Source organism: Ylistrum balloti, unplaced genomic scaffold, assembly GCF_031769215.1.
Source record: "Ylistrum balloti isolate Yb309-2 unplaced genomic scaffold, AGI_CSIRO_Ybal_v1 Utg370612, whole genome shotgun sequence".
Lineage (NCBI taxonomy): Eukaryota > Metazoa > Mollusca > Bivalvia > Pectinida > Pectinidae > Ylistrum > Ylistrum balloti.
Window position 1 is genome coordinate 1,606,086 of NW_026782376.1, and position 13,054 is coordinate 1,619,139.

Sequence of the window (13,054 nt, forward strand, 5' to 3'; positions counted from 1 at the left end):
TATTGCTTTTTTCATGTCAAAATCACAAAAAAAAAAAAAAAAAAAATCCAGGAGTTTCTGGTTACATATTTACATAGACAAGAGTTAAAGAAGAAACACGTATGTCACATGTATAGATTAAGAGGAATGTATCTTTATATCAATGGATTTTCACATTGTCGAACAAATGACACACAAACAATTCTGATTCAAATTTAGAATTAGATACAGCAATACCAAATAAGGAATTAAACTCTATCCACAACTGTATCTTACTTCAAGGGGATGTTCGCAGTTTCAAAACCATCAAACATTTTTCACGAGAATTACTTTTGTATTTTAAATAATTGTATTACATCTGATTCCTTGAAATATATATACTATATTAGTTTAGATTAAACACAATGATTATATATATATAATAAACACTAAATAATGTCAATATGAACGATACTAATCATACTAAATACTAAAATATGTCATTAATATCTACAAATATAAGGCTAGGTATATTTCAGAGAATATATAGACGTGGATTAGATATGACACATTATTTGTACTAATACTATCAGCTCAAGAATAACTTGTAATTTGCAGTGTAGACATAATTAATCATCATGATCAACTGATTATTTAAAGTTCCAATGAACTGTCACAAAGATATAACAGTATTAGGAGTCCCAAATATATAACATCTTTAAATCTCTTGCCACTAAAGGAATTGATGTATAGGATAAAAAATACATTATCACTTCTAGTGATGAAATAAGAAATTTTAAGCGCTATAACGTCGATATGTTTAACCGATCAGAGCAATGCTTTCTAGTCACTACATAAGTTTTCTTTCAACTGTTCGCTTTATTGATGTAATAAACAAGAAAACTAGTTCAATCATTTTTGTATTTAATATCCGTTTTACGGTATGTAAGATATTCTCGAATTCAGGACAACCCATTCTTTATAATAAACGTATCATGTCTCATGTCAGTATCGTTTGTCGTATACTGTAATTCCTATACATTGTAATATATGTTAAGTGTTAAGGAGAGTTTCTGCACCCTGACAAGTGTTAGGAAATGTATGCAAAGTGCCTTTAAAACTTGTACAAAAAGTATAAGATCATGTGTTTTTTCACGTTTACCACAGCGAAACCAGCAGGCTTACTATTGTATAGTTGGAAATATTCTCGGGGGAATTAATTTCGATCTATTCGTGATCATCAAAGTTAGTGCGAAATTTAAAACCAAGCAAACACCAGTCGAATTATAAGGTATCATAAGCTTGTACAGATGTATGCCATTGTAGAGTCAAATGCGAAATTAATTCTCGTGAACTAGCTTGAATCGGGACGCCCGCGAAATTTTAGTAACTTAATATGGAAATACACATATATGTCGCAATGTGCACATGCAATACTGTGGGCAGGAGTGATGAACCTAAGTATAAATTGTGTATTGAACACCAAAAAGCTGCGATTAACCGCAGATTTACACACTTAATGACGTTATATGCATTTTATTTTAAGTCATTAAAGAAAACTGTTTCATGAGAGTACAAATTTAAGTATGCTATCTGTCTTGTTAAAAATTATCTCAAAGGAAACATATTGGTATTTCAAGGGAGACTACTCCAATGAGATCTAAATGGTTTTAGAATCAGGATTTTAGATGGAAATGTGGATTTTCTTCTCATTCCAATACATTTCAAAACAATGAATCAATAAATTGTTTAACAAAATTTCAATTTTTATTTTGATTGATAAAGTATAAAAACCTGAACAGAGGCTTTGTTTAATTTCCTATTGTTTACAAGTAGTATTGTATTGTGTAATTTGTTTTCTTTCCGGTAATCATGTTATACTAATTATGTCTCTAGTAATGTATTGACGATATTAATGATGCAGTTTTAGTTGTTTTCTATTGTTATTGTCCCTAATATGGTTATTCAAAATAAAATAATCGGTGGTATATGATCATTGTGCCCTTTATTTAGTATGTATTGTTATTTTATCGGAAAGTAACTACACGATAAAAATAAATAATCTTAGATCTTTAGCAACGACATATTAACAGCGAAATTGGCTGATGTGGATAGTACAAATCTAGTTCGTGTCGAGTTGATAGACGTCATCTCACTGAAGTCTACTCCATTCATTTAGTGTCCTCTTGCGCACTCTTGAAAGATACCAAAATATTAACACACTCACAAAGTCTATTTGCTATAATTGGATATACTCTATTGATTTATATTTTGTCCATGAAATATAAGAAAATACTGGGACTGATTTTAATTCTGTTCTGGTGAATACATACAAAATGTACCTCTTTTATGTTTGAAATACATTTTCTATTCACTTTTTTGTAATTTACAAATTTGCGGTTACATTCCCCAGACGTTTGTTGTGTGAACCGTTTTCAAGTACAATACAAAACAAAACAACAATCTTTTATGTCGAATTTTTCAAACATCGACAAACATACGTAACACGACTAAAATTCATACAGAATAACATTTAAACAATATCATACAATTACAGCTAAGGAATAAATAAAATGAGTGCTCTATAAATGATCACAGACAATACATAAACACCGCAGTACTGGAGCATAACACAGAGGAATATATCATGTCTCTGGATATAACAACACGATGAAAACAAAACGGTAAGGAAGCCAGGCCCTCAGCGCATACAGAACGTACAAAAAGGATCAAAGTTGAAAAATCATAGTCACAATAATAATGTTATGTAATGTTAATATCAGATGGCGATAACACTGTTCAAGGAATGCAACCGCCTCCTGATTATACTGTACTTTTCTACCTCTCTGATATTTTGGAGAGACTCTTCCATAAATTGGCGGCTTTCTGCCTGAAGGAATTTAGACCAAAATTGTAACGTTTACCCTTGGTACACTAAATATTTAGTAAAAATATCACCTAATCTTTTTAAAACAAGTTGCTTTACCCTTGGTAACACTAAATATATTAGTAATTTTCTTTAGTACATTAAATTTTGTTTTTGGCAGATAGATTGAAATATGTTAGGGTCCGCCTCCATAAAGTTTTGTTTTTGAATCCTATTAAAAGTACATTTTCATTATTCTCTATAAAAAAGTGCGATCATGATTTTTAAAAGACACAGCATCGTCATCAGCATAGTTGTATGAAATAATTTTGTTGACAACACCATAAATATTCTTAAGTTAAGTATGAAAAATCATGGATCCTAGAATTGACCCTTGTGGTACTCCCTTAAAAATGCTAAGAACAATTACTGGAATTCTGACTCAGTCAGATCTGCAGTTTTTCTGTTCCTACGGTCCGGTGTCCCCTTTGATATACTGTATGCTTCCAACTTAGCTATCAATAGATAGTGAGGCAAGCAATCGAAAGCGTCTGATAAATCCACCAGGATTGCACTTACACATTACCCGTTATCAAGATATCCTTTCCAGTCTTCATTAAGTCGTAGTTAACTGGATCGACAGTTTGTCATGTGTGACTCTTCCAAACCATGTGATATTTTTGGTAAAATACTGAGAGATCTTTAAAATTTTACTGTACTCTGACAGAAATGGAATCAGTGGTTTCTTTAAGTGTAATTTCGAGGTTTTATACCATTTATAACAGCATAGATTGTCGTTTGAGTATAGTCTATTTCCCAATTTTACCCTGTAATGGAAAGATTGCGTTATATACAGCTATTGAAGTATCCAAAGACGGGCTTCACTACAAAATTCGACATATTAAAGAACTGACAGAATGAAGACTATGTAACCTGAAATCATTGCACCAGGTTTATCCTCTTGTTATTGTGGTTATTAGACCATGTCAAGCACACAAATATGTCATACAACCCGTTCGCTCAAGTTAACATTTTTGTCAGTATAAATATATATATACAACATAGCTTAATTTTTTGTGTGTCAACAGTTTCGCGATTTTATTTCAAAACGATCAAACTACATTGCACACGGATCAAATTTTCGCGATCTAGATGTAAAAGGTCATCCAATAAACACTATTCTTGTTATTTCACGGATGAACGTTTTGCAATCACGTGATATCACGAAAATAAACGGCTATACGACAGTAAATATATATCATTATCTTCTATACCAGAAATATATATTGTAAAAACAAGAAATGAAACTGTACTGAATACCACATCACTAAAATAATGACACCCGAGAATTGTCCTTATCACTGACAGAATAACGAGAAGATTACATGTTTCAGAAATTTTGGTAAAACGCCAATAACCAAACTAACTATACTTACACGACAGGTAAAAACGTCGGCTCCTCTCTAATTTCTGTCTGGTATAACGTGACCCTGTTACCAGTTTACATGTTAAGAAACTGTTTTGTGTTGCAAAGTCGACGATCGTGTGTTCCGTCATTCATCAGGAAAATCTGGAACATTTCTGGAAAAAAGTAAGTGTTTATCTATTAACCTATGGAACATTTAAGCATTGAAATGTCCTGTCTTCAAAAGTTATTTTATACTGGCATGCAGCCCCTATGTCAAATATACTGAAATAGGTTATTAAACATTCCATTTGAATAGCAAATGTAGAGCGTCAAGCAGGAATAATTTTACATCACGAAGAGGGCTTTATTTGATGGTCTTAGACCATGTAATCAAATCTATTTAATCAAATGTTTATGAAATGATCATTATAAAATAAAAATACTGACAAAATCAAATTTCGGAGCCAACAGTTATATTTATACGTGGTTATGTTGATCAGGAAAATGAAAAAGCTGTCCAAATCTGGGGCTGTATGTGTAGATCCTATCTCATATAACGTTCCAGACGGAGGATGGGGATGGGCTGTCACCTTCTCGTCTTTCATGGTCAATGTATTCATAGACGGAGTGATTTATACATTTGGAATTTTCTTTCCGGAACTCCTCAGATATTTTGGAGAAAGTAAAGGAAAGACACAGCTATTGCACTCCATTCTTGTTGGAACTCTTTTTTTTGTTGGTGAGCTTTAACAATTTTTCTCAACATTTTTTTTGGAATAATCACCATATATTAAATGAAATTATATTTTGTCCTTCAACACTCGAATAAGAAATAAGTCTATAGACGGACGGACAAACATACAGACATACAGACAACCAGACAGACTTTCAACTTCGATCATCAATCACAATCGATATATCAGGATCAAAATGATGGAGAGTAAAACGATAAAATTGTAATAACAATTTCTCAGTATCTAATGAACTTGTATCCTAGGTCCTGTAGCTAGTGCGCTAGTGACCAAATATGGCTGCCGACGGGTTACCGAAAGTGGATCAGTGATTGTCAGCGTCGGGCTCTTCCTGTCTTCATTTTCACAAAACCTGGATGTGATGATCCTTTGTTACAGCATCATAGGAGGTATCGTTGATATCTTTTAAAAGTGAATTTGTATAAGATAAACAATACATCTTATGCCTATATAAACTTTTTCTCTTTTACTAAAATTACAAAAACTTCACAGAAACCATGGGTTCATATAAAAAAATAAGAAAGAAAAGAATTCACATCTTTTCATCTGTGTTAAATATATGGATAAATATATCATTTGTACCAATAGTCACTTTTAATTTCAAGAGGCAAGATATATTGGGTCTGGTATGATATCGACCAATAAATTTTCGTAATTATCATTATCTCCAAGGAAATATAATTTTCCAAAGCAATATTTCCCCGATTAGTGAAATAAAATCGAACATGTAATAGCATCAGACCCGTAACCGTCTGATATTGAGCACACTCGGCCTTTTAGTGTATGCAGATAGAACTAAGGTTGAGTATCCATTTCAAAATCGTTAATCTACTGTCCGAGGACCTCTCGGCCTCCCTTCGCCTTCCGTTCGGTCTCCCTTCGCCTACCGTTCGGTCCTGTCCGATTTACGAAAACCGGGCGTTTCGTTCTTTTTTTTTCCGGTCGGGCCTGTCTTCGGTCGTCTGGATGCCACTCATGCACAACATTATTAAAAGAGATTTTTTTCATATGTCAGGATTAATATTTAACATTACAGCTGCTGGTGAAGACACCTGTATTACAAATACTTACCCGTCGAAGCTTCATCTCAACAGCCAGTATATCAAAGTTGTAAAAATGTCCACGGCAGCTGTATCAGAGGGTAGAATAAGCACCTTTTCTAATTTATAACTTGGTAGTCTACCAGGAATAGGCAATGCATTGTCTTTAGCATCGTTGGTCACAAATGTCTTGATATACTGTCTGTCATTCATAGACATTGCATAATGTGGAGCTTTCCCAGAATTTCCATGCTTTCTCTTGGTATCAAGTCATATGTATCCAGCAATTTAGAAATTGCCTGTAACTTGGTTTTGCTGATATCATCATGTATAAAGCAAAATGGTGTTCTACAAACACGGATTCCATGAAAATAAAACTCTTGATATTGTCGTCCCCTCTGTTATAGTTTGTGTTTCTTTGACTGGATATGATCACTGTATCTACGATGACAGTTCAGTCTTAATTGTAAGAACGTGTTCATCACGTGTTAATTGGTGACAATGCAACCTGGACGAGCGCGACATGCAAAGAATGGCTAAAACAACCAAAATACAATATGTACAAGTTTATTACACTATATACACATAACAAGATATATCTCCTAACATGATTAAGCACACCTTACTCACTCACTCATAAACACCCTCACACTATAATTATATAGAAATATATAATACAGTCTATACAGCCAAGCATCTAGACATGTCTCATGGTAAAGATTCTGAAAACGTCTCTGGACGACCGGCTCATACAGCGTTACAACAGTCAGCAAATGTCCACAGGATTGAACAAATGTCCTCCCTGTTAACAGATTCAATGACGACACCAAGTACTGTCCACAAAGGACATCTCAATAAATGTCTACACAGGATATCTCAGGACTGCCCACACAAGACATCTTCATAATTGTCCACACAGGACGGCATATACAGCTGATAGGTCTGTCTACACAGGACATGGTATCAAGCTACACTGCCTTGCCCACACAGTACGTTAGCAACAGCTATCTTGGCCCACATACGACACAAACATGAACCATCTCTGTACCAGTAGTATCATCATCGTCCTCACCAACATCATGGGGTAGAACTTTAATTACATAATATAACCATGTCTAACCAAATATCCCATTCCTATTACTAAGCTATACATATATTAATTTAGTATCTCATTATATGCACAAATATTCTTTTATTACAACCATATAATACCGTCTGTAGCTAATTAACTGATATAATTCCATTAGCAAATTCTAGCCTTAATTTCAAGTTTCTGATAAATAAACTGACTATTTCTGCTTGTAATAACTAAATATATAATCCAATTCACATATTAGTTATTCTAAACCCATCACATATGTATCTTGAACTGTACTCATCGGCCGTTATAAGCATATGCATGTATCTCTTAATATTCGGCCCAAATACCAAACACAACAGATTCCGGGTAAACATTGGAATATAAGGGTGTTATAAAGGTTTACAAACTTACCGCAGACTGTATTTTGCGCTGGCTTACCCCATACAAGCAATTATCGACCTGCCGAAATCTATACCAATGCTCTCGCTTACATGTACATTTCCTTTCTCACGAGACTAAATTCAAATATTAAGAACTCGGATCCGGAGAATCCGTAATTAAATCTTTTACATGGAATTATTAAGAAAAATAGATAGACAGTATTTAGTTTAGATATTATCGAAATGATTTCATTAAATACATGTACGAAATGTTCAGAATAACTGGGATATTATTTCATACATATAAACAGATAAAATGTACAAAATTATGGTTGGGACTGTGACAATGTAAATTATGGTTGGGACTGTGACAATGTAAATTATGGTTGGGACTGTGACAATGTAAATTATGGTTGGGACTGTGACAATGTAAATTATGGTTGGGACTGTGACAATGTAAATTATGGTTGGGACTGTGACAATGTAAATTATGGTTGGGACTGTGACAATGTAAATTATGGTTGGGACTGTGACAATGTAAATTATGGTTGGGACTGTGACAATGTAAATTATGGTTGGGACTGTGACAATGTAAATTATGGTTGGGACTGTGACAATGTAAATTATGGTTGGGACTGTGACAATGTAAATTATGGTTGGGACTGTGACAATGTAAATTATGGTTGGGACTGTGACAATGTAAATTATGGTTGGGACTGTGACAATGTAAATTATGGTTGGGACTGTGACAATGTAAATTATGGTTGGGACTGTGACAATGTAAATTATGGTTGGGACTGTGACAATGTAAATTATGGTTGGGACTGTGACAATGTAAATTATGGTTGGGACTGTGACAATGTAAATTATGGTTGGGACTGTGACAATGTAAATTATGGTTGGGACTGTGACAATGTAAATTATGGTTGGGACTGTGACAATGTAAATTATGGTTGGGACTGTGACAATGTAAATTATGGTTGGGACTGTGACAATGTAAATTATGGTTGGGACTGTGACAATGTAAATTATGGTTGGGACTGTGACAATGTAAATTATGGTTGGGACTGTGACAATGTAAATTATGGACTGTGACAATGTAAATTATGTGACAATGTAAATTATGGTTGGGACTGTGACAATGTAAATTATGGTTGGGACTGTGACAATGTAAATTATGGTTGGGACTGTGACAATGTAAATTATGGTTGGGACTGTGACAATGTAAATTATGGTTGGGACTGTGACAATGTAAATTATGGTTGGGACTGTGACAATGTAAATTATGGTTGGGACTGTGACAATGTAAATTATGGTTGGGACTGTGACAATGTAAATTATGGTTGGGACTGTGACAATGTAAATTATGGTTGGGACTGTGACAATGTAAATTATGGTTGGGACTGTGACAATGTAAATTATGGTTGGGACTGTGACAATGTAAATTATGGTTGGGACTGTGACAATGTAAATTATGGTTGGGACTGTGACAATGTAAATTATGGTTGGGACTGTGACAATGTAAATTATGGTTGGGACTGTGACAATGTAAATTATGGTTGGGACTGTGACAATGTAAATTATGGTTGGGACTGTGGGACTGTGACAATGTAAATTATGGTTGGGACTGTGACAATGTAAATTATGGTTGGGACTGTGACAATGTAAATTATGGTTGGGACTGTGACAATGTAAATTATGGTTGGGACTGTGACAATGTAAATTATGGTTGGGACTGTGACAATGTAAATTATGGTTGGGACTGTGACAATGTAAATTATGGTTGGGACTGTGACAATGTAAATTATGGTTGGGACTGTGACAATGTAAATTATGGTTGGGACTGTGACAATGTAAATTATGGTTGGGACTGTGACAATGTAAATTATGGTTGGGACTGTGACAATGTAAATTATGGTTGGGACTGTGACAATGTAAATTATGGTTGGGACTGTGACAATGTAAATTATGGTTGGGACTGTGACAATGTAAATTATGGTTGGGACTGTGACAATGTAAATTATGGTTGGGACTGTGACAATGTAAATTATGGTTGGGACTGTGACAATGTAAATTATGGTTGGGACTGTGACAATGTAAATTATGGTTGGGACTGTGACAATGTAAATTATGGTTGGGACTGTGACAATGTAAATTATGGTTGGGACTGTGACAATGTTCTCTTAATTCGAAAGCAGAGTAGTGGAATTACATGGAGCGAAAACACACCCGGAGCATAACATTTACAGCGGAGTTGTGTATTCTAGGGACTAATATATTCTTTCTCTATTAACCTTGAATTATTTTTGGTATAATCGCCAGGAGTAAAACGTTCTTAAAATTATTTTATAGACATTTCAAGTATTTTCAAACATCTATTATAAATAAAACAACAAAGAAAATGCCGACATGTTAAGAGATTATTCATTCAGACATATAAGTAATTAAACTAGGGCAGAATATTAACAGGTGTGTAAATAGAAATGCGTCATTTTTGTTTTCTCATATCCTATTTTATAGGTATTGGTTTCGGCCTGTTTTATTTACCCTCCATCGTAATAATTGGTGAATATTTCGACAAACGAAGATCATTGGCCACAGGACTTGCAGTTTGCGGAGTTGGAACCTTTGTATTTGCACCTATCACAGAATACTTTTTGGAAACATACATGTGGCGAGGAACACTGTGGATTATGTCAGCAATTATACTCAATGGTATTATTGTCTCCACTACCTATAGACCTCTACAAACGGATGTGAACAGGAACACAACAAAACGTAGTGAAGTCGATAGCAAGCCTAATCAAGATGATACAACAAGGAATTCCAGCACCTGTTGCCAACAAATATGTTCATCAATTAATGCCACGTTGGACCTTTCACTACTCAAAAGTCCAACTATGTTGTTGTATGGAGCGTCATGTTTTTTCGTCATGTTTGGTATGATTTATAATCTGATAACTCGAACTGATCTCTGAACTCTTCTTTTCAGAGTTGTAACAAACATTTAGAATTCTAAATTATCATGCCAGTTCATAAATTACACTGCATCCTTTAACGGTTTTGTCCTTTTTGATTTTTTGGCTCAAATTCGCATTTTCTATTGTCAATAAAATATTACTTTTAATTTTCAGGATATTTCGTTCCGTCAAATTTTCTGCCTGCATGGGCTAGTGAGGTCAATCTGTCCACAGCTCAAGGAACATTCCTCATTTCGTTAATGGGCGTGTCCAACACTATTACACGTGTTTTGGTTGGCTACATAACGGACAGACCATGGGCCAATTGCTTGATCATTTACAGCACTGCGCTACTGATTGGTGGAATGTCGACGTGTTTTGTGCCATTTTTTATCACATATGAGATTCTTGTCATATACGCGATCATATTTGGAGCAGTAAAGGGTAAGCAGTCTGATATGTGAAGTATTCTGAATATGAAATCAAATCTCCCGAAATACTGATAGATTGGTATAACTAATATGCAATCTTATATTGATAATGCTATCAGAATTTTATCAGTTCACTTTTCTAAATAGCTCAACCTTGAAGTTCATTAATTTGAGAAAAATCATCAAATATGTGTTATGAATTAATCCATACAGGATTTATTTTGCTATTAAAGAGCAAGAACTTAAATGCATAAGCAAGTAAAATATTCGTTTTGTAATCACGCTAAAAACAGCAAATATCACTGTAATAGGTGATCCCATCTATATTCATGATATTAAGCTTGCTTATCATTTTATCCTTTACTTCCTTCAAATATCATTTCGGCTGTTAAATACAATGACTATAGCTATTTCACTCACGTATTTATCAGGATAATAACTTAATAATGTCAAATTAACTGATTATTATTACACTAATGACATCGGAGTTTTCTCTTACCTTTATTGTTAAACTATACTTACAGCAGTCTTTTTCTGTCTGAGAAGTATACTGATGGCTGAACTATTGGGGATACACAGACTCAACAGTTCGTTTGGTTTAGCAGGACTTTGCATGGGACTGTCTACTTATGTTGGATCGCCTATTGCAGGTAAATTGTGGTAAAGTGTATATAAGCGTTTATGGATGTTTGCATCCCAATTTCAGCAGAGAAAAATTCGGTGGATTTTTTTCAAGGGTTCCATGTCTTTTGGTTTGTTTCATCTGTTGTTGTTCTGGGTTGGTCACCTTATTATGCTTTCTTCTAGGTTTTTTTTTCTTTTGATAATTTTTTTTATTAAATATCGACGCATCACATTACATACAACTTCCTTCATCTAGACAGAAAAATGTTGAAAAACAACTTGAAATTTCAGTCCGATCTCAGAAATTCTATGGTTTATTCATTTTTTTCTAAGATTGTGAAAAAGACACACAAGTGAATACCACATTTTCGTAATATTTGAGTGAGATACGGTAGAACTAAACAATGAATTAAACTTCATCATACAGCTGTTTCATCATTCCAGGACTCGTCAGTGATGTAGAGGCCCTAAAATTTGAAGTCTTGGAGGCGACTGAGGAAAATTCTAAATGATCAAAAGAAAAGTAGACATCTAGTCGGGGAGATGCTCCATAACTAGATAAATCTTGTAATTTTCATACATCATATGTTTTTGGAAAAGCGTCAAGTACATATGTATTTTCTGAGCCTTGCCACTATTCGGGTGAAATTAATCGTGGTTACGGCAACCCCGGGGATTTTAAGTCCATCAGCAGTGTCTAACACCTGTTATCTAAGACTGTACAAAAGACATAGACATGAATAGCACCTTTTCATCATTTAGAGTGAGATACAGTAGAACCAAACAAATAGATAACTTGCTTGATGCAACTGTTTTGTCCTTCTATGACTGAACATTTTAATTTTTGTTATGTTTGTTTTTTGTTGATAATAAATGTAAATCACGTGTCAATTTTTTTTCAAATTATTGGTTATTCTTTTGTTTTCTGCGTTTTGTAAGGGCTACTTTCGGGAAATGTTCTTTAGTGATCAGGTAAATGAAATGTGTTATTTTTTCTTATAAAAGACACGATTGTGAATTCTATGCAGTGCTATAATGTTATTTGAATTGATATTTTTCAGGAGCATTGTCTGATATGAGTGGAAACTATAACATGGCTTTCTACTTTGGTGGAATCAGTCTCGGGATTGGAGGCTTACTTTGTTTACCACTAAGACGGATTTCAGTATGGGAGAAGGGAAGAATTGATGATTTAAATAAAGAAAATACCGGGCAATGGAGATAAAAAACCTGTTATTATCGTCTACAAATATGAGGCCATCTTTACATGCTATTTCAGAGGAGGGATAAATGTCAAAATGGTTTTGAATATGACGGATAATTGATATTACTGTTATCAACTCAACAGTCACGTGATCATTTTTAAACGTTCTTACAATGAAGACATATTTGTCGGACAGTGATCTGATGTCGTAAAACGATATAGGTTTAAGGGTCACAAATATATCAATATTTATAACACTTTTCCTAGTGAAATATAAGAATTTATCGCATTGATGAAATCATGAATGCTAGTGTCTATAAAAGACATCTTATGTGGTACAAGAGCAGTGC

General features: G+C 34.1%; 1 protein-coding gene across 1 annotated transcript; it reads left to right on the plus strand.

Moving 5' to 3' along the window:
- Positions 1 to 4,721: 4,721 nt before the first annotated feature.
- On the plus strand, positions 4,722 to 12,725 carry LOC132556970 (monocarboxylate transporter 12-like). The gene is made up of 6 exons (XM_060221434.1): positions 4,722 to 4,971; positions 5,230 to 5,373; positions 10,006 to 10,425; positions 10,620 to 10,889; positions 11,401 to 11,526; positions 12,562 to 12,725. Exons 1-6 carry the CDS (start codon positions 4,722 to 4,724, stop codon positions 12,723 to 12,725), a joined length of 1,374 nt encoding a protein of 457 aa, XP_060077417.1.
- Positions 12,726 to 13,054: the final 329 nt, after the last annotated feature.

What these genes read in the sequence shown, in the direction of transcription:
- LOC132556970 (XM_060221434.1), top strand. Translation starts at nt 4,722, where the DNA reads ATGTTGATCAGGAAAATGAAAAAGCTGTCCAAATCTGGGGCTGTATGT. An exon ending in TGGAACTCTTTTTTTTGTTG is followed by an intron (nt 4,972 to 5,229) that starts GTGAGCTTTAAC and finishes CTTGTATCCTAG; the next exon opens with GTCCTGTAGCTAGTGCGCTA. An exon ending in CATATTTGGAGCAGTAAAGG is followed by an intron (nt 10,890 to 11,400) that starts GTAAGCAGTCTG and finishes CTATACTTACAG; the next exon opens with CAGTCTTTTTCTGTCTGAGA.